This window comes from Acipenser ruthenus, chromosome 11 (genome assembly GCF_902713425.1).
Source record: "Acipenser ruthenus chromosome 11, fAciRut3.2 maternal haplotype, whole genome shotgun sequence".
Lineage (NCBI taxonomy): Eukaryota > Metazoa > Chordata > Actinopteri > Acipenseriformes > Acipenseridae > Acipenser > Acipenser ruthenus.
In genome coordinates, this window is record NC_081199.1 from 1,125,046 (window position 1) to 1,148,609 (window position 23,564).

Sequence of the window (23,564 nt, forward strand, 5' to 3'; positions counted from 1 at the left end):
TTCTGTACAGCGAAGTTACAAGCCTGTTACAGGCATGCAAATATGTATAGTTATATAAAAATGTGGCACTTTCTCAGTCATGCGGGTCAGTGTGGTTCATTATCGGGATCATTCATCCATAAAACCCGAGTAAACTCAACGTTTATTTATTGTTTGCTATTTATGAATATCACTTGGTTTGTGGGCTACTGTTTTGTTGTTTTCATAATCATACATTTTTGGTTGACAGAAACCCATTAAAAACATATAATAATGCGCTACAATACAGATTAACTCGACTGGCCTTTTCAGGTAAAATGTTTTGACTGTATCTCAGAAACTAAAACAGGAGACCGGATTCTGCTGTTTGTGCTGTTTGTGTGTGTGGGTCTCGAGATCACTGGTGGTCCTGTTTATAACGACTGGCGACATTGTCGTAGGTCACTTCGAATCAGATTGAGCATCATGTGATTAAACACCATTAACCTCCTGTCTGATGTTTCTTTGTCTTCAATTCAAGGCTTATTCGGGTAAACATTCCCTTTTCACGTGTTGTGTGTGTGTGTGTTTGTGTTTGCCTTGTCGTTGAATCTAGAAGAATATAAGTGAATAGGCCCTGTGAGCTGCGTAGTAGAGAATGAAGAATCGGAAGTGTGGGTCAGACACTGAGCAAAGCGATGCTGAAGGAGATCTGTTATCACAGGCTGCAGGGACCCCCTCTCTAAAAGAAATCAAAAGACTAACTCCTCAGAGCAAAACAGGAGGGTTAATGGCATATATGAGAGGAACGTGTTTATTAAAGACATGGGAGATTGTGTAATGAAACCTGCATTGACTTTAAATTACAGAAACACAGATTCCGGTCCCTCGTATAGAAACTGCATTACATTAAAAGCGAGTGATACTCTCTAACCGGCGTGTTACCGACTTTTCTTAATTCATAAACTGACAACTGCGTAAAATCTGCAGAGGTAATTATTACTGCAGACCAGGATCTTTTTTAGACTTTAGGTCCTCCATTTATTCTCTGATTATAACTTCAACAACGCTTTATTGTAAATAGAATAATACATACATAAAAAATAAAAAAATAAAATAAAAAAATATATATATATTGTCGTGAAAAACAGGACAGTGCATTTTGGACAAATTCACAGCCAGGACTTGCAATAGGCTTTTCTTTGCACACTCAAACTTATATTTACAGATAGGGGATGACCGGTTACTTTTGGTTTAACTGACTAAAGCTGCATGAAAATAACAGGTTTTTTTCATTTACTATATTTTCCATCTGTGTAGGCTTTTAGAAACGTGGGACAATAAGCAGGCCTTCTATAAGAGTAACAGCGGTTTAGAGGGGACTTTGTAATGCACCGAGTTTATCAACATGTGCAGGCCCTATATTATATATATATATATATATATATATATATATATATATATATATATATATATATATGTTTTAAAAAATGTGCTAAAAACATTCTGAGCTTAGATAATTAAATGTACCCTTCTGCATTCCGTGCGCTGAATTACATAAACGTGTGAGGAATAAAATTAACATGAATAAAACAAACATAAAACATTTGCTTCTTTGACTTTTCAGAAATGTAACTTCGGCCGCTGGATAACAGTTACAACTACAAACAACAATGACGGAACAATACAAACAAACAAACGGCCGTGGACGATTTCAGGTTCTGGTCATGTTAAGGAACAGGTAATTGTGACAGACATTTGGAACGTCATATTCCCAGAACTGCTTTTAGTCGTTCGTTCAAAGTAAATTACATCCAAGTATAATAATCTTAGAGGACTTTAAACTTTTAAAAAATATATAGATGTATTTTTCTAATAAAATAGTGCATTGCTTTGAAGCCTATTTGTATAAGTTAATGTTATGATACTGTTTTAGTTTTCCATAACACATGTGGCCGATTCTATTGCAAAAAATATACTGTAAAACCAAAGAACGCGTGTCGCGTTTAATATCTAAATGGCATGTGTGTATAAAATAGAAACGTTCTATTCCTAAACAGCAGTGTGTATACGTCATTAGGTGTAACTCTGGTGTTTAGTCATGTGGAACTCTAAATAATTGTTAAACGTTATGTGTTTAATCTGCGCCGTTTTTGCTAAGTTTAATGTTTAGATTTTAAACACCAGCCCTGTCATAAACGCGTACAAATGTTTAAATAGTGTTACAAATCCTAAACCACGTTCAAGAGTTTACAAAATAAGTGTTTTAAAGTTAAACAATCGGTCTTACAGTGTACAAAAAGCATTTAAATATCATGGACAAATGTGCATGGCTTTTTTCTACTATATATATATATATATATATATATATATATATATATATATATATATATATATATATATATATATATATATATATATATATATATTAGCATTAATTACAAGGCTAATACACTTTACCAAACGCGTCGACGTTCTCAGTAGCACGGGTAACAATGGTGTATTTTCTAGTTTGTTTGTGGGGTATAGGAGGCGAAGCAGGAAGACGTACAGTAATAGTTTATATTACTAAATAATACGTATAAACTTTGCATAGAGATTAAGATCATGTTTTCCCAGTTGTGATGCAGACATTACGTATGAAAACCCGTCTTCTAAAATCAAAAAGCGAGACACTACACGCATTATGGCGCCTCTTTAAAAGAAAGAAAGAAAATCACACAATACACAAAACGTAGAAGGAACTTGAAGAAGTCTCCGTCTTACCTTCCAGCTTTAGTGACAATCATCTCCGTTCCCAGTTGGTTAAATTCGTCCCAGAGAGCCTTCATCTCAAGCTGCACGTTAATGTTCGACACTTTGGCGTTCTTCTTCGCCGGTGGTTTGCTGTTCGGAGTCGAACTGGAGGACGAGGAAGAGCAGTTGGAGGTCCCGGTGTCGGGCTGCGGAGCCGGATTGGAGCCCGGGTAGCTGTAGCTGTGCTGTGCGGCGGAGCAGGGCTCGTAGTGCGGCTCATGCTGGCTGTAGGGGTCCCCCGGGGAAGGCGAGAGGTGGTAACTCCCAGGCGCATTCAGGCTGCTCAAGCTGTTCGTTGTGAAGGCTGCAACATCGCAAAAATGGGACAGCTGGGTCAGCCACGGACTGGATATTGCTGAAATCATTCCAGAAACTGGGTTTATTATTATTGGTTTCTCCTGGTATATAGGTTATTTGTTAATACAAAAGAAAAATGTTCAAAAACCAAAACTCCTTTTAGTATTTTCTTTAATATTTACTACCAGTTCTTTCCAGTCATCTCCTTGATTGTAATCCCTTGCTGACTCGCAGGTTTAAATTTTACACTGCCACACAACCAACTTTAGCTGTGTATAGGCTATAGGCAGCTATGCAGACGCTACAATCCAGGAAAAAAACTAGATAAAAGGCATTATTCCTCTTGGTTAGATCATATGTGGTATTAACAGAACGCAGATCTAACCCTCGCTTCTCTGTTTCCCGTGTGCTCTTCGCTTGAACAGCGTTCTCAAGTTTTCGAGGTGGAGTGTTCTGAGCAGTCTGTGTGACGCGCTGCTTCTCTGTGCAACACTACAGTGCGGACTCGCTCTTATCTCTTCGAGAGGGCCCCCCCTTCACGATAAAACCGGTTCTTATTTCTATTGAGACAAGGAGCTGCAGGTAATGTGCCTTTCCTCGCCTTGGGACCAATCTGATTGACACAAAAGTGCGCCCCTTTTAATAGGCTTTCCGGCACCCATGTACTGTGCGACAAGGGCATCGCCCACAAAGGAACCCATCGAACAATAGGAATGGAGGCTGGCACTGGGGGCTGCTCCTCGCTAAGGTAAACAAACACCTCGTCTGTATGAGCAAATAGGCTCTGGAGCGACAGCAATCTATACAGAACCGCAATGGAATCGATTAGCATTAATATCTGCTGCACGGGCCACTTTCTTTTTACAGTATCTCTTCTTTTTGCACTAAATCTTCAATGCGCACCAGTTGCTGTGTATGCTACCGCCTTTATCTTGGGACTATCTATATATATATATATATATATATATATATATATATATATATATATATATATATATATATATATGATTTTTTAATTTTGATTTTTTAATTTTTTAATTTTCCTCAATCACTAATACAGGTACTGGGAACCAAAAAAATCATGCATCATGCATGATTAAGATATATATACATGTTTATAGTCTGAAAGCAATATCTTTTCAATGTCTTGATAACCCATGCTTGTATTTATTTTATTTTTTTTACATATTAATGTTTTGTTACTTTGTTGTGTTTTTAAACGACTTACCTTAGCAGTTGTTAATGAACTTTGGTCTTTATAGAAATTCTAGGCAGTTTATACATGTGCTATAGGATTTAATAACCCAGATATGTTTTTTGCAAGACTGATCTCCCTCTCATATATATATATTAGCCTGCAGTCAGATTGCACTCTACACACGTCCTGTGTTGCACAGCACACACAATGCGATTGCAATTCTAGCATGCTGTGCTTCTGCAATTCTATGCGATCCCTTTAATATTTCTATTGAGAGTGGAGACCTACCTTCCATTTCCCTGGTGACAGTACTGTAATGCATTCTAGAAGAGCGATGGCTGCACTGGAGCTGGGAGTGCTTGTTCAGGCCACCGCTTGGCTCCTCAAACGCTGCGTTTCTTGCTTCCTCCGCCGCTGAAATCAAAGAGGCAATACTGAAAGCATTTGCTTTGGGCGAGAGCGGACTACAGTCGTCCATAAGGGAGGTGCTTTTGCCGTGAAAATCGGTCTCCCTGGTGCCTTAGAACGGTATCCCCGTGAAGAAAAGAGCCAAAACAGCGGGAAAATAAACAAACAAACAACAGTAAGATTTGACGCGCTTCTAGCGTCGTTGGAGAGGGGCCTTTGGGCGATTGCTGTGTGTACTCCAGGCTTTTCAAAACAACAAGTTATTTCCACAGGCAGGACAGAACGAATCTGTCAACGCTTTCCAGCTGCTGCTCCCCTTTATTCAACTACAAGCCGATATTCAGAAACGCAATGCTGACTTTAAACCTACCTTCCTGTATTTTAATAACGCTTATCCAAAAAAAAAAAAAAAAAAACTAAAATGTTCCTTTAAAAGCAAACTCCCCCCCCATTCCAGTGGCAAGGTGATGTCATAATAGTTTGCAAGTCTGCCTTTAAGAGAGAATATGTCAAGAGAGAGAGAGATCCACGCCTCCTGTACACCAGAAAAAAAGTATGCATGCTTTCCACGGGATGTGTTATTGAAATGGAAACCTGTCAATCAAAGAGCCCAATTCGAATTCGCTGCCCAAAAAAATGTCGTCCGGCTTCACCAACGGTGCTCTTGCAAATTAATTACACATTGTATTTTGATAAGATATATATATATATATATATATATATATATATATATATATATATATATATATATATATATATATATATATATATATATATAATAGGATCAATATGTTGGTTTGTGGAAATACGACAATGACAGCACTTGAAATAGAACGACAAATCCCCCAAACTCATTGTAATTACATTGGCGCTGTATTTATCCATACTACGCAATATGTACACGTTTAGACGTGTTCACGTTCCGAATTGGTTTATTTTATATTGTAACGTTATATATATATATAGCTTTATGGAAGCGATGATAATGAAGCTCGACCAGGCATAGAAACCAAGGGCCTCGTTTGGTTTTCTAGAAGACAGCATTTTGTTTAAATGAATGAATAAGTCAATAACAAATACATAATAATATTTCCCTTCCCATGCTAGAATTACGCAGAGACGAGCACACATATTACGCGTAACACAGGGAGCGCATTCCAGCCATTGGACTTTTATCAAACTGCTTCTCTCACCCTTTCACAAACACTGCCTGCTTATCAGCTTCGCAATTCATTCATTGTAACAGGAGTTGTTTTAGTTGAGCGGGGCGCGGAGATATAGGAACTGGGTGTTATGGAATTTACACTGAAGCGATGGAATAACAGTCACACGCAGTTGGGTCCCCGTTAATTGAATATCCTTGCTAGTGACGGCGCTGTTTTCATTCCTGCTTAGCTGCCCTTTGCTTATTTATTCTAGGATCATGCCTCGCAGGATCGAGCAAAGCTGCATTGAACTGTTTAGAAAGTATACTGTCGTTTATCCGCCTTGCTGCGCTGCTATGTTTTGTATTTGTTTGTTTTATCCACAGGAGAATTGCAAATTAGACAGAGTAGCAATCAGGGAAAGACACACACTGCTCACGCAATGGAGAGATGAGTTAAACCGAGTGCAAATTCAAACTGGGTCTTTATGAAGATAACACAAACAAACATAACAATACGTTTACTACAATGAAGTAGAAGCAAACCATACACACAATGCAATTGTTTTTAAATATACGGTGTTACCTGTATCTTATTCCCATTTGTTTTGCTACATTTGTGTACGACGGCCAAACATCAAATCTAAGTATTCGTATAAATAGGTCGATAGTTTTTTTGTGTTGCTTGTTTCGATTTAAATATCAGCAACAATAGTTATATTTCCAATAAGTGGTAAAAACAGGATATCGTACAGGCATATGGACAGTGCAATATATATATATATATGTGATCGATTGATGTATTTTTTTTTATGAAATTGGGGTTACTATGACAACAACAGACCGCATGCAGCCACGACTCAAACTGGAAATAAATAGAAAGATACTCAAATAACATCAACGGGAGCGGAGCTAACGAATTCTGCAAAAGAAACATCCGTTGTTATTTCTAATTCAAATAATAAGCAAAACCATTGTGATTTCAATTCAGAGAAAAATCAATATGCAAATAGAAATAACTTTATCTTGGAACCTTGTACGCCTATTGTTCGGTATTAGTTAACAGCGAATGTAATCTTATTCCCAATCCTCTGGGATACACACGGGTTCACTGAGTAGTGACCAGCGAGGTTTAAAGGGATCACGGAACGAGGAGCGTATTGTTTATATAAAATGATATGTTTTATAAAAGGTTTGTACAGCGACGGCGGTGTAGCTGCAGCTTGATCTAAATAGCGGCCTTTTCAAGTCGTTTATTATGTGTTTGTTAAGACAAACCCATCAGAAATCAGATTGAAATAAAAGCGACAGTTGGGTGCTTGTTTTATCTGTGATATGTAGCCGCTGATACGAAGACTCTTAATCATTGGCACGTCGGAAGCCTCCTCTGTAAATACCAAGGCGATAACAGACAGAAATCAGGACCCTATCAAAAAAAACACGAGAGAAGGGAGACTGTGTTTCAGGAATGCGTGCTGCAGGCCCTGGGTATTTGGGTGCCACGCAGTCCTGAGAAAGGGCAGATGGATATGGCATCGGAGGCGCAACTCCCTGACTTGGCATCTCGGACTCCATAACATCCTGACTCTGGAATGTCCCTTTGCTGAGCTGCACAAGCTGCTGTCATCTTCAGGGGACAAATACACAGCTTGGCAAGTGTGCTTATTTACTCTCAATGTTGAGTATTACTCTGGTATTGTAAAATACCAGGACTGTTTAATAGTGATGTTTATGATATGGCCGAAATTAAAAATGTATAAATATGTATATTTCTTCTATGCAGGCTGACTCCAAATTTGTTTTTTTTAAAGGATATTGTTCACTATTTTACAATTTCCATATCTTGCAGAAAACCAGTTTGTTCTGTTGTTCAACATTGTTATACATACATACATACATACATACATACATATGCGACTCGTTTTACGTTGACACACATGGATATATTCATACACACATGCACGCACTGACTCATTTGTCTTGGCAAGTCTCTGCAAGGCGTCAGGTGTGAGCAGTTTTGTTCCTTCCCCGGTTTACACAGCGAGACGCCTTGCTCGGGTTGAAAGTACACATATATCTAATACAGGATTTTCAAGTCTGCCCGGACTTGTAAAAACACCAATCAGGATTCTTTATTCACGAGGCCTGTCTCCTTGTTATTGTTGTTCCTTTTCTCTGACATGAAGGATGCAGGTCTACACATATCTTACACGATCTGATTGTCTTGTAACATGACTGAGTATCTGGTAAGCATCACAAACAGCATTTCATCGTTGCATTTATCAATGTGTTTATCCCTTATTAATTAAGCGAAACATTCATTTATACGTGTTTAGATTTACACCTTTAAGAAAAAAAAGCACGTGGGAAGTGCAATATGTCGTTACACATTTCACTAATAAAAAATACAGTAACGCGCAAATGATATATCTGTTGTGCTCAGATTATTCTGCAGGTTTAACTGTCGTATTCAGAGCTGTTCCATGCTTCCGTGCACGACACACTCTTGCAGTCTAGGTTGGTATGTGGAGGTCCGGGGCGTCATTACAAACGCGTTTAATAAAAGCACTGCGTTAATGTCGCGGGTGTTGTGTTTTTATCTCGGGGTCATGGTTCTAAACGTTGTGTTATAACGATGGCTTCACATGAGTTTAGCGTCCCCGCTGGCACCTCGTTTGAACTGTAAAGGCACCGAGAGCTGTGTTTGCTTGCTGTGATTTTGCTGACGAGAATGCCGCAGGAAGAAACACAAGTGAAACATCTCACTGCCAGGTGGACAAAACACACGACACAAATACTAAAACCGAATATGAATGATATGAATAATTCCTTATTGGACACACTGCGTTGCTTGGGCTCGTTTATTTTTCCAGTTTGTTATTCGAGGATCGCATATATTACTCATAGTACAGATTTAAATATACGCTTCATTACTCAGTATTTCACATGCTTCCTGTTTTGAGTGGATGCGGGGCCGAGGCTTGCTGCAGCCAGGTGTGCTGCATCCATTTACTCTAAATCGGCACGCTGTACTCCTCTGGGTCGGGTTCATTCACGGAGATATTCTCTCCCAGCATCGGGGTTGTTGCATATACACGTATTCTTTTCATGCAGTTATAACCAGCGTTTCCGAGCTCATCAGCAATGACCTGTTACTGCTGATCCATCGAGGTAAGTCAGAGCAGATCAGAAAACACGACTGAGGAAATACAAAAAAAAAAAAAAAAATCAAAAGAAAGATTGGAATCACACCTACTACTACTACTACTAATAACAATAATAATAACAATAATAATAATAATAATAATAATAATAATACACGAGAAAAACGCATTGGACGACGCATTTTTATATTCATATTATATAATAGCATTACAAGTAAGTGAATGCGGTGACAAATAGATCTTTGTAAATGTATGCATATCGTTATATATTGGTTCTACATTAAACACATCTAAATAGCTGATCGGTGGTACTTGCTGTCGCTGTTGTGATTTAAACAGACCTCGAAAACATGTTTTTTTTCATACATTAGAATAACAAATAGCCGATCTTATTAGTTTACCGCAAGAAATACTCCACCTATAACCTTTAAATAAGTATTTATCCCCAGCAGTTTGAATAGACTATATGCTTTGTCGTTTGGTTTATTTAGTAAAATGTCTTTAAGTTTTTATGATATCAATTATAATTTATGAAACGTGTTTATTTCTTTAATTATTTCGATTTTAGATGTGTCTGTTCTTTTATAGCAGACGTGTGATATAGGCTAACACATTTATAATATTATCAATACTGGTTTTCAGACTATTGCATAAGCATATTTTACATCTGGCCATTTCAGAAAGCGAGATCGAGGCACTTGGACGGGTGGGTCCGAGATGCCCGTCTGTCTTCCCCTGGAAAAGGGAAGTTAATAATCAAGCCCTTGCGGTTCCTGGATTCCCAGCATTACAGTAACATTAAACTGGTAATTGAACTCGTGTCAGATACCGGTAACCTTTAAATAAACACAGCAAAATATCCATGCGTGCGTTTCCAGCCAAGTGCTGAACGTTTGACCAGACAGCACTGCAAGCTCTTTATCTAAGGAGCTTGCAAAACTCCAATTGGGATTCATTCATTTATTATGTTACTCTCGTAAAAAATACACCCTTTAAAATACTGTACATGTGCAAAAGCAGTGGCGCATTGTTTTTAACAGGATAAAGACTGCAAGAAGAAATCCCATATTTTGGAACATGCGGTTTATTTAACCGGTCCAGTTTGTATAGGTTGTTCCTTTCTGTCCCTTAAAAAAAAAAGAAAAGACACGTGCCTTAACATCAGAATTAACAAGGACACTCGCACTGGTGTTTTGTTGGTTTTCAATTAAGAACAATACAGTTTGTGCTACGAATTGCGGTGTCGCTTAACACTTAATGGTGTTCATCTACAGATTCTCACCACCAGACAGAGTCAGATATAACGGTAAACTGAACGATACGTAAACATGCGTGTTATTAAATATATGCGTAATAAACGAACAGGCGTAACCCTGCGTGACAGTGTTTTATCAGTGTTTTATGTTTGAGTTACACGTTGAGAAGGTGGATGTTCATTTGACTATTGTGTATTTAGACCTAAAAGAGCAAATTAAATATATTTGGTTTGGTGTATAAGTCGAAATTGTATAATATGCAAAATAATTCTCTGCTGTAACGAAGAGCAATCTTGATAATCCAGGAGACTCCATCGAGTTAATATTAGTAATTATTATTGCCAGTCTGGACAATAATAGAAGAAAATAGTGACAGACGATCTGCTCGAACAAACCCCGAGACGGCGAGGTGCATCGTGGAAACGTAGCTCTGTTTAAGTTGTGTTTGGGTTTATGATGTTGAAATGGATACCGCCTATATATTTGAATTTCTTTATATTTAAAACAAACTCGGTAGGGTTCTATATATGTGTTCCCAAAATATCCCATTCCAGATGATTGCATAAATAATCCGTCTTTAAACAAACAAACTCATTCTGACTGTTTATGCGGCTGGTTTTTGTTCACCTTGTGGTTTTAATGTGTTTGTTAAAACGCGTTTCATTATTAAGGTCATGTTCGTGTGTATAGGGCAACCTATAGAACCCTAAAACTGTCCCCTGGTAATAAAGGGGTGACGTGAGACCAAAGAGGGGTCCTGGGCTTTCTTCTGAACCCTTTATTTGATTTGGGTTCTGTAAGAAACCCTTCTGTGTTCTATACACTGGGCTCCAAGTAGAATCTCCGAGAAGCTTTGGAACCCCTAAATATGGACTAGTCAGACTTTATCCATTTAGTTCTAATGCTTCTAGAACGCACGCGTGAGTTCTGTTTTCTGCTCCAGTCCCTTAATGGAGCTTTGCTTTCCTATTATCGGCATTAATTCAGCAAGTAAGCTCGGGTCCTATACTGTCTTTAAACAAATCGTCTGAGGCCATCGACCCAGCCTGACTGCTCTTGGACTTCACTTCTTAATTTTACAGGTGTGCTGTATACACGCACACACAGGCACACACACAAACACGCACGCACGCACGCACAGTGTTTCAGTAGCATAATCCGCATTAGGCATTCTGCACTTTGACGTGTCCAGTCTCCAGCGTGATCTATGACCCCGGGGCGAGCTTCCTGTAGAGTCTGCTATTTCAGCTAGACAAGGTGCATCTGGCACACCGTTAACCACTGACAACAAGCTCGGCGTGAAGTGCGCGAACAAAGAAAATGAAATGGGTGGAAGAACGCATATCTCTAATCGACATGTGGCGCTCTGTTATAACAGATGATGGTGCGCTGCGCATTGAAGAGACACATACGTGTGTGCGTGTGTGCGTGTGTGTGTGTGTCTCTGCGTGCGTGTGTGTGTGTGTGTGTGTGTCTGTGCGTGTCTCTGCGTGTGTGTGTGTTTCTGTGTGTCTGTGCGTGTGTGTGTCTCTGCGTGTGTGCGTGTGTGTGTGTGTGTGTTTGTGCGTGTGTGTGCCTGTGCGTGTGTGCGTGTGTGTGTGTGTGTGTGTGTGTGTGTGTGTGTGTGTGTGTGTGTGTGTGTGTGTGTTTGTGTCTCTGTGTGTGAAAATCCACTTGGAAAAGTCTTTTTAAGTTCCATTATGAATCTCATATATTTTACTCTAATTATCGATATGAAAACATTTGATAGTTTGGTAATAAGCTAATAAATGGATATGTGTTTCCTGTATATTTAAAAAACATATACAATTACATTTTTTGCTAAGTTTAATTCAAATAAATACTCTCATATTGAGAAATAGTGACTAGACATTATACCATAACGATTGTTTGGCCAAAACATCGGTAGAAAAAGTTATTTTCTTGTCAAACAAATGCTAAAAATTATTTTAAATGTGAATTGAATTTGAAAATATATTTGAAAATATAACAACAATATTACAAACTGCTATAGTACCAAATGGCCCGCAAGCACTTGTGAGAATGTGGAATACAGTCAAAGCAAAAATGCACAGCCTGCCAGCGCAGGTATCAAGGCTAGGCATCACAGACAATAGCAGCTTCTTAAAAATATCCCCATGAAGGTGTTATTGTCGTCTCACTTTATTTTTAAAAATGTACCCTACCCAAGCAAGAAAAACTAAAATTGTGTCACAATCACAAAACCAATCTTAATATTACATAAAGGAGCAAGACAAACTACCGCAACGCACTTACACGTTCTTAAATTAACACCCGGGTTTTTTTTTTTTATTTACCGCCATGCTTTCATTAAAGTGTGTTAAACGCGGGTAGTTATTACAGTACCTACTGTTTTTTTTCTCTTTTTTCTTTTTTGATTTTCTGTTTTCTGTATTCCTTCTATTCCAATCTATTTATTTATTTTCATTCTTACGCTTTGGAGTAAAATACTACTACTAATAAAACAGCACTTCTGTGAATATAGCTCACACGTATATTTAATACAAAGTGTGTCCACATCTCGAAACGGCGTTAATCGTCGTGTCAACGGTAACGCCAGGGTTCGGAGAAGTGAATCTTTCTGCACCAGGCATCACCGCCACCTCTCCGCCGCCTGCTCTCTTCTCTTTGCTCTGCCTTTCCTAAAACAAAAGCAAGCAGGAACTTCAAGCAAAGAGAGGGGAGCCTGCCTGCGACTAGCGGGAGCTCCTTCGTGGCAATACATTCTGTCTTTCAGCAATAAGCGGCAGCGATTGTGATCCTTGGTGGTCTTTCAGGAACTCGAACCCCCTTTTTTTCTACTGAAAATACGTTCTCGAAATAGCTTGTTTTTATAAGTTGAGTTGAATTCCTGTTTCTGTGAATCATGTCTAACTTCGTCTCCTTGAATAGATCCCTCCGCAGCTCTAGGCGGGAGATACCTGCTCGAGAGTGAAGTTTTGAGGCATCTTTTATAAAAGCGCCGGCTGCCCCGGGTTCTCACGGGTTCTGTGTGTGTAAGAAAGGGTGCTAAACACTTCCATGAATTAAAACAAAATGAATGAGATCCATCACTCCAGTTATTTCATTATCGTTATACATAATCAATATTTTTCGTTTTTCGTTAATCGTTTTTTAGGAATGCAGTTTAAAGAAACTGTAACGTGATCATTTCCAGTTATATATTTATATATAGTTATATATATATTTGTACTACACACATAATGCAACTGCAATTATAACACGCAATGCTGCTCCTTTCATATTTATATAGTCATGTTTTCATGTGGGTTCCTGCTTAATTGCTTTATGAAACGCAAAATTGTAACCAGCTAATGAATAATAATAATAATAATAATAATAATAATAATAATAATAATAATAATAATAATAATAATAATAATAATAATAATAATAATCAAGACTATTATTTTCAATAATTTGTGTAGACATGGCTTTTGGACTACATACATATTTATGAATCATTTTTTCAACAAAATGAATATGAACTATATCATTGTATTTCTTGTTTTTAATCAACCGTGATATTTAGCTTTGCAATGTTTTCGTTATTATTATTATTATTATTATTATTATTATTATTATTATTATTATTATTATTATTATTATTATTAATGAATACAAGTCGGGTATATTCGATACATACCCGAAGCCCGTTTGTCTCCACGGCTAGACAGGGGCAGGAGAAACAAGAATCTACTGAAAAGTGATCCTGAAGGGACCTGCAGATAGAGGGATCCTTTATCACACCGCAGAAACACTCTCTCCTCACTCACTCTCTCGCACACACACACACACTCTGTCTCACACACACAGCCCTCTCATCTAAATATATACTGTATGTGCGCGCGACAACACATCGCCTTTTAAAGCGCGAGGACCCGAAGCAGAGTGCGCTGGCCATGTGCGCTGTGATCTCAACGTGTCCCCCGCACCTTCTATTTCAGCATTCCGCTTAATAGAGAGAATCTGCGTGTCCAGTCATTACATTACATAGGAATATAGATGATTTTGCATGTACTACGCACCTGTGTATGCTAGATTTAGCCCACTGATATATATCTATATCTATATCTATATCTATATCTATGCATATATATATATATATATATATATATATATATATATATATATATATATATATATATATATATATATATATATATATATATATATACGCATGAACCTTTCTTTGTGAAAGATGAATTTGATACCACCTCTATTCCAATTAAACCGATGGAAGCTCTTTAATCGCTTATGCTGCAGGTCAAACCTTAAAAACAGAAATAGAAAAAAAAACACGGTGCCTTATCAAACGAAATCTCTAATGGTTTTGTATATAAACAAATAAAAAGGAGCACGTTGATAGACAAGAATTATAGGACTACCTAAGGCATGATAGTATTGCGCAAGCTCCGCTTAATAAACCACATAACCGTGCACAGATACACCTTTATACACACATCAGTAAGATTGTATACTGAGCCACGATGACTGCTTTGACACTTGCACCGAGCATGTGTAATAAAGTGATGCGGCACATGATTTCAATTGCCTGTATGCTTTAGCAGTCGCCATGGTCTGGCATGCTTGGATATTCTAACCGGGCTGCAGTGCTAACAGGCCTTCCTCCATCCATTCTACTGCTCAATACAACGCTTTATCAAAACCGGATTCATAATGCAGATTGGGTTTAGTGTGCGTTTAAATGAATTAAATGATTGGGTTTAAATGAACGCCTGCAGCGGTGTGTTTTATAGAATGAGGATACATGGTTAGAAAGTGGAGCCCGGCGGCATCCAGTGAAGGTTGCTCATTAGAACCAGAACGCACCCAGGCACACGTAATACGCACGGGCACGTCTGCACGAGCGGCAGTGCCTCGGCTCCTCTGCCTTTGACTTTTCTGCCTTTGAATTTTTTTTTTTTTTGGCAGACCTTCGCATATCAGCCAGATATTCTTGTAACAAAGGATATTAGACAAGGCAACAGCGGGTTCCGAAAGGTTTCTGTATTCGTATGGTATTTCCATGTGTACCATTTTAATTTGCAACAGTTTCTCTTCCCAATAAAATGACCAGAACTCGTTTTGCTTGACACTTTCTGGTGTTTTGCTGAAGTTAATTGGAAACGTAATTCAAAGCCACGCGTTAAGTGCACACGCTTTTCAGCTACCGGAATATATCTCTTTTTAAAATAAAAATGTCAACTGTTAATTCTGAGATGGAATCAATTAGCACGTAATAAATCAAACACGTCAACGGATCCTGTATCAATCCTTTAGACTTCTATATAGCGTGACTATACTACACTGTATCAATATTGATCTGAAATCAAGGATTTAGAGACGAGCAGGAAGCGAGGTGTCGAGGTGCTTTATGAATAGGTGCCCCCCCTCACGCGCGTGTTCATTTATAAACTGGATTAGTGTACAACTTCATTAACATTATACACGAGTCTGCTGTCTGCTGGAATAATACAAACAACACACTTACCACTAAATACAACGAAATATCATGAAAACACACGTATGCTTTCAAAATGAACAAATATACAACATCATAGCTGATTTATTCAGCATTCTTTCGGGGTGGACGTTGATATACATGGACACGTACCGGCCGTTCTTGATTTTTAATGGGATGGATATTTGTGTTTCTGTAATGCTCGGTAGGCTGCTGATGAACAACTAACGATTCAATGAATATGTTTAACAATTGAAATGGATTCTTCTTCTTCGAATTCTTCTTTTCTTAGTATTCTTATTCCGGTTCTTGGTAGTAGTAGCTGATTGCCGTTGATTGTCTCGACAATGGTTTCGTTTATTTCTTAATAATTTAGCCTGTGGAGATACAAAAGTCTGAAATCATCTGAATATAATTATTATGATCTTCATCTTCTTCTTGTAATAATAATAATAATAATAATAATAATAATAATAATAATAATAATAATAATAATAATAATAATAATAATAATAATGTGTAGAAGTCGTAGTATTTATATTGAGCTGCTTCACAGGACGGCTGGCTCATTTCTATTCCTCATCAATATATCCTGAAGTCTAATCGCAGTGAAATGATCCGCAGACACCATTGATGCATTTAAAACATACTCCCATCCTCTGTTTACAGAGTAACGGTTCAGACACAGTGAGGGTTTATTTCGTGGTGTTTTATTTATTGAAAGCATATTGGGTTCAAACATATACGTTAAAAGGAGTTCACAATGCGGCGTATTCAACAAACGATTAACACGGCGAGTCACCTTTTCAAACGAAAACAAAACGTTCCAAAGTTTCAAATAAACGACCCGAAAGGTTTATTTTAAACGCTCCGAAACACGCTTCTTATTTCATGTTCATTAGTTTTGTCATATGACCACTTTGTTTATTCGTTTATCATTATTACCGAATACGTTTTAATACTGACGGTATTAATAATAATAATAATAATAATAATAATAATAATAATAATAATAATAATAATAATAATAATAATAATATACGTTTTAATGATCAGTGTAACCTACTGAGATTTTCTTTTGGTGCAGTAAATGTGTGTAAATGAAGCTATATAAAAATATACTAAAGTGGCTAACTGTACTAACATTTCAGTAAACCCTTTTCAGTCAGCCCGTCTTGAACATGGGATGGGAAAGCGGAATTGCTTGGAGTTTAAATGGGAGTTTTCCGGAATAGTTTTTTTAAAGTTTAGTAGCCTAGCCTGTTTGTTTAAAACAGAAAGTGGACGGTGTGTCCTGAGGGCCAGGGGTCCACTGGAATCCCATTGCGTTGCGCGGCGCATAGTGCGCACGATGGAATAAAAACACGCGCACAATACATCACTTCACTTTTTCTTTTATCTTTTAAATTTAAGTTCAAAAGCGATGTGTTCATTTCACACCAGAGAAAAGCGTTTCCGTTCTCGTCATTTACACGCACTTTCATCATTAATAGCTGCATTAAGACTTTTTTTTTGTTTTTTCCTTTTAAGTTTATCTAATATTTAAAGGAAACAACGAAAATCAGGAAGAGAAACGGGAAAGCTGTATCAATTCTATTTAAAAAGGCTCTGAAGTTGCTGACACAAACCCTGCTGCTGTAATTGCTGCTTGGAGACAGGAAGGTCGGAGTCGGTTTTCAGCAATAACATTGCAGCTTGTCCACCCATTTGACAATGAACCAGATCATTCGGATATTTTAAGCTTTCTGGTCAGCAGAACCGACAGTCATGCGTAACACCTGACTTGAGAACTATACTGGTGTTATTCAATGCGATATAATAATCTATATACCGCATGTTATAGCTTATGTATCTCCTGAAATAAATACAGCCTTTATTATTTACACCGTAAGCAAATCACACAAGATATGCTAGGTATAGAAACAATACGCGTTGCCTACTAAATATATTTAATTATTATTATTATTATTATTATTATTATTATTATTATTATTATTATTATTATTATTATTATTATTATTATTATTGTTATTATTATTGTTATTGTTATTGTTATTATTATTATTATTATTATTATTATTATTTGCACTGATTGATTGAACATGATAGTAATTCAGTAAATGTGTAAAAACGACGGTATTTTTTCTTTGGCACGTATTTGCGGAAGAATTCAAGTCCTTTAATTTAGTAAAAGTTCAAATCATCCCGGGCATGTTTATTTAATTAATTAACTATACAATAAAGAAGGAAGTGATTAAATAGAACCAATATAGACCGAGAACGGATTAGAAGGAGAAACGCTTCCATTCATCTTGTGTTGGAAATGCTGTGTAGGCTACCCTTCAATCTGAATACAGAAATAATAATAATAATAATAATAATAATAATAATAATAATAATAATAATAATAATAATCATAATTCAAAATGCATAGCACAAATACATGTAATAAAGGTCTGCATGCAATTAGTCTCGGCTTTAATGTCATAAAGTGAAATATGTTTCGTTGCATTGAAAGCTGAGGCTCACCCACATTACATTAGTAGAGGTAGTGTCTTGATTTGGTTGTGGGATGTGTAATACGCTGGCATGCAATACTGTTCCCTATATGCTTTTTAAAATGGATTTTTGATGTTCATTAATGGTTTACCGATCGAATCAGGGCCGCAAAAGAACCACGTGTGAACCAGAACGCGGGTCACCCGCTCAGCTACACCCGTACTGACAGGATGCTGGGTGACAGGCTGTGCCAGGAAAGAGGAATAGGCTTTTACTAGCCTGTCTATTTTATTTGATTCTATTTTACTTTCTGTGGGCAGTATAGGATGATATTCCTATAAACGGTTCAACTTGTATGCTTTGTTTGTTAGCCAGTAGCGTACCACATTTAACCAAGAAAGGCATTCATATATAATGTATGACATCATTTTTCCAGTTTGTCATTTTAAATCTCTATGAAGCGGGGATGTTGAATCAATCAATCTATCAATAATAATAATAATAATAATAATAATAATAATAATAATAATAATAATAATAATAATAATAATAATCATTCCATGGACATGAATTAAACACGCTCCGCTTTGTTGAGTCGGTATTGGATTTGTTTAGAGAATAGCCAAATAAAGAAATGAACACGACGGGTCTCTTTTTCTCATTTGTATTTTTAACGTAGGCCCCTGTATCTTTCTAGATCAGCATTTTAAAAACAGATCACAAGTTGTACACGTACACGTCTCTTCCCAGATCTCTTAGCTTGTCCAGCTATTATTTAAACAAAAAAATAAATCCACGCGTTTTACAATAGACTTTTGGATTTCTGTTTGGTGGCGTGTCGGTATTTCATTATTTACATTGAAAGAAACAGACTTCTACTATATTCGCATTAGTATGCATTGCTCCATGCTAGAAACGATGGGCATATACACGCTGGTATTGAAAACAGAAGAATATGTTGGGATCCAATTGTAAGAATAAATATAAATATATTTCGCTTTTGCTTGTTGGTCGTGCACTTGTATGTCGGTTGCATGCATGCTACGATGGCCTCCTCTCGTTTGTAAACTTGCTTATGTTCTTATGCTCTTTCTTAGGTACATCACGGGTTGTTTTCACAAGTTACTTTGCAATGGCATTCCCAAAGGCTTTCGGATGGCAACTGCCCTTTAAAGCGCTATAGAAAATGACTCGCGGGGTTGAAATGTGGAAATGTGAAAGCGCAATTCTTATTTATTTTTAAACCGCCTACTAAAGTTACTAATTCTAATACAGTACATGATAATTAAACCGCTACGCTTGTTTTGGTAATCTAAGAGAACACGATGTAACAGGTGGCCCATTAAATCTTCAATGGTCGCTATTAAGCGCTTTCTCAAGATAACCCTCTCAGTAATTATCAGATACAGTTTCTGCAGGGACGTGTAGTTTAGTCGCTTGTAATTTTGTAATTAAATCAAGCTATTATTTAGACCCATATAAGGTCATTTTAATCACTGGCTTTTGTGTTCGGATACAATACTGTTTTTTGGTATATGTGGAATTAAATAGGAGGGAAAAACGACTCATACTTTTAAAATTATTATTATTTATTTCTTAGCAGACGCCCGTATCCAGGGCGACTTACAATTGTTACAAGATATCACATTATACATTATTTCATATTATACAGAGATCACATTATTTTACATACAATTCCCCATTTATACAGTTGGGTTTTTACTGGAGCAATCTAGGTAAAGTACCTTGCTCAAGGGTACAACAGCAGTGTCCCCCACTGGGGGTTGAACCCACAACCCTCCGGTCAAGAGTCCAGAGCCCTAACCACTACTCCACAATGAATTTAATAAACTTTAGTCAATGTGTGATGCATTTCGTTTTAGAGGATGTTTTCTTCAAACGTGAGAATACGAATGAAAATAAAATGAGCTGAAAGATGAAAGCATTTAACGCATTTGATTTAATTACTCAAAACAGATCAAAACTTCTTTTAAAAAAGCCCTTAATGTTTTGTGAATGTGGACCATCATTTTCTGCCATGCAGGTTTGTTTAATTAATGACGTTGGAAAGAGCTGAATGTATTTGTTGACCGTACCAAAATATGATACCACTAAAAATATAAAAAACACATTTTACAGTTTACAGCGTATTATTTACAGCTTATTTCTGTATGTTGGGTTGCAAATTCACTATGGGATCTGCCACTATGAATAGTCCAACGCAGACAAACACCCTTAGAGAACATGTTATTTTTGACAAGAAGAAACGCTGCCAAGAATCGCTGCTGAATGTTGAAATGCGCCATTAGCGAGGCGTGGATGTCCGAAGAGGCGCACTCGAAGGGTTACTGTAGAGACTTCTCATGCGCAGCACGGGTTCTTCCTCTGAGCAGAACACACACCTGGAGAGAGCTGAGAGAAGCGGAGGAGTGCATGCAAAAGCGTGCAGGAAATAACCACACGGCAAGGCGAACCGCTGCGCTTCCAATGTGTGTGTGTTGTGGAATCCGCTGAAAGCCAACAGGCACACGATGACACTAGATTTTTTCATAACCCCGCTACTTACTCTGTGATGAACGATTGGGGAAAAAAGTGTCGACAATCTTTATAATGTGTTTGCTCTATGGAGGGGGGGGGGGTAACTTGGTCATTTAAACCAAATTGAATAAAGTTTGATATTCATAAAACTACACGGATTCTAAGATTTACAAAGCAGACGTTCTTTAATTCTAGAACTATCCCGTGAATTCTACTAGTTAAAGCTGTCGTGAACTGGACAGCCCTCGTTCTTACACCCTTGTGAACTTAACAATACAATATCCAATCCACTCTCACCTAATGAAGGGACCTGTATGCCATTTAAAACCTTGTGCTTTTGACCTGCAGTTCTCAAACCTTTCTTTTTTTCTTTTTTTCTGGTACAGTAGTATATGCATCTGTTTATGCATTCGAATAACAACATCAAAATATAACGACATTTTTGCTATTTGCAAGAGCATAGTTTTCTTTATCTGAAAGAAACCATTAGGATCTTAATGGAAAACTCAATGGGCTTCAAGACCAATCCAAAAGCCCCTCTGGAGCACTGCAGTGGCTCTGCCCCTCAGACATGGTGACCAGGCTCTGCTGTAAACTGCCTACAATACAAGCCCCGAGGGCACTGTTGAAATGATTGTGGAGTGTGTATGAATTCCTATTTTAAACAGTACAACTATGATATGCTTCGCACACCTCTTACTGTCCACCTATAAACACAAGTGGAGTGTCATAAAACAGCAGTAGTACCAGTGCCATAAAAAGGCCTGTCTCTTTGAAGAAATGTAGCCTTTGAAATAATATGAATAAAGGATACCCTGCTGCAACATTGAAGCTCCATGACCACTGGGAAAGCAGCTTCTATTCTCTAGGAATGCTAACAACCATCAAGTGGCTGTGTGAGCTGGTTAGCCTGTAGCCTGCAAGTTAGCCTGTACCAGTATTACAGCTTGTTCATCACACAGCCTTGCACTGCAATACAACTCATTCATTGTCTCCAGACATGTATCTATGTAAAGAAAGTAACACTGGGGCTTTTCATGGCTTTAATTCATATTTTCACATGTGTGAGTAAGCTGAACTTTGGGTGAAAATCACACATGATGTTCAGTAAAATGCTAGAAACTGTGGGTGATGTGTGTGAAACCCCAGCAGCAATGCAGACCCCCATAGACAAAGCCATGTGCTTGAGCGCCCCCCAGCTTCACAGCAGCATGAAGGTCCTTGCTGTGTCCATGTAGCCACTGTTTGTTTGCTTGGGATAATTTAAAAAAGCAGCAGCCCCATTGCCGCCTCATTAGAGAACAAACAAGCACAGCGCTGCCAGCTGCCAGGGTTCCACTCAACACATCTGAGGAGAACTCTCCACAGCAAACACACAGCTTCCGACACGAAGCTAGAGCAGACTAGTGTGAACTCCAGTAATGAAAGAGGAAACAAAGTGAGCGATCTGCGACTGGCTCATAAATGACATTGTTAACATCCCCAAGTCATTCCACCTACATGTGCAATACTATCATGTTTGACATGTGCAATACTATCATTTTTTACATGTGCAATACTATAATTGTTTACATGTGCAATACTATAATTGTTTACATGTGCAATACTATAATTGTTTACATGTGCAATGCTATCATTGTTTACATGTGCAATACTATCATTGTTTACATGTGCAATGCTATCATTGTTTACATGTGCAATACTATCATTGTTTACATGTGCAATGCTATCATTGTTTACATGTGCAATACTATCATTGTTTACATGTGCAATGCTATCATTGTTTACATGTGCAATACTATAATTGTTTACATGTGCAATGCTATCATTGTTTACATGTGCAATAATATCATTTTTTACATGTGCAATGCTATCATTGTTTACATGTGCAATACTATCATTTTTTACATGTGCAATGCTATCATTGTTTACATGTGCAATACTATCATTTTTTACTCCAGTTATTTCTGTCCCCCTGTCTGAACTGGAATGTGAGCTGAGGCATCTGCTGCTGTGTAGTTGTCTGTTTGGTGGAGTGTGTGGAAACTGCCCTTCTAAAGAGTGAGAACAGAACAGGACAAGCTGTGGTATTGCAAAAAATAAGTTAAAATGACAAACGTTATCCACATAATTGTAATACAGCCGTGGGTCTGTTCTTATGTCCCAAACACCTATAATGCCTTCAATTACTACCCTCATTAAACACCCTCATTCTGTGGATTAGTGTCCTTTTCTTTGCTTTTCAGGTGCTAACTTGAAACGCTGCAGATTCCTGGTAGCTCTGAGTGTTATAAGAGTTTAAACACTTGTGCAGTTAAACCTGACAGGGTAGGTTAAACTATTCTCAGAATTACAGTCTGCTCCTCGAGCCAGTTTAAAAAAGTACTCTTTTCAGAGCTCACCCGGATAGTAGATGTTCAATTTTTTTAAGGTTGGTGGTCTGTGGCTCCAAGAACTCCCACCCAAATCCTATCCCACCTGCCAGTCTGTGCCCAATTAAGCATGTGCCAAACTGGCTTCTCACCCCAGCACTGCGGAGCTGCCATCTCAGGTCAGGGTTAATGTAAGAAAGTGAAGAAGATGCCATTGCAAACGCCAGCTTGTCCATTCCCAGCAGCTGGACTCAGCTTTGAAGTCTCGAGTGCTGTAGTCCATCACTTTGAGTTATGAATTCAACAGCCCGTACAAAAGTCTAAAATAAAGCTGCAATCATATTGCCCAAGGATAATAGATTAAAACCTGCCTATTTCACAATCTATTCTTTCTCTCTCTCTCTCTCTCTCTCTCTCTCTCTCTCTCTCTCTCTCTCTCTCTCTCTTTG

General features: G+C 37.8%; 1 protein-coding gene across 4 annotated transcripts in view; it reads right to left on the bottom strand.

Moving 5' to 3' along the window:
• The window catches only part of LOC117426317 (T-box transcription factor TBX1-like), a 34,669-nt gene extending 11,365 nt beyond the window's left edge, over window positions 1-23,304 (bottom strand). Inside the window, exons 1-3 of one of the 4 annotated variants that reach the window (XM_059032759.1) lie at window positions 23,268-23,304; window positions 4,538-4,663; window positions 2,725-3,109 (exon numbers count right to left, since the gene is read on the bottom strand). In XM_059032759.1, the coding sequence (XP_058888742.1) occupies window positions 2,725-3,109; window positions 4,538-4,663; window positions 23,268-23,289 (533 nt within the window). In that variant the 5' untranslated portion in view covers window positions 23,290-23,304. Of the gene's footprint in view, window positions 1-2,724; window positions 3,110-4,537; window positions 5,012-13,888; window positions 14,042-23,267 lie in introns of those variants that run through there. The other 3 variants (XM_059032760.1, XM_059032758.1, XM_034043775.3) reach the window with 3 other exon arrangements.
• Between the last annotated feature and the right edge of the window lie 260 nt (window positions 23,305-23,564).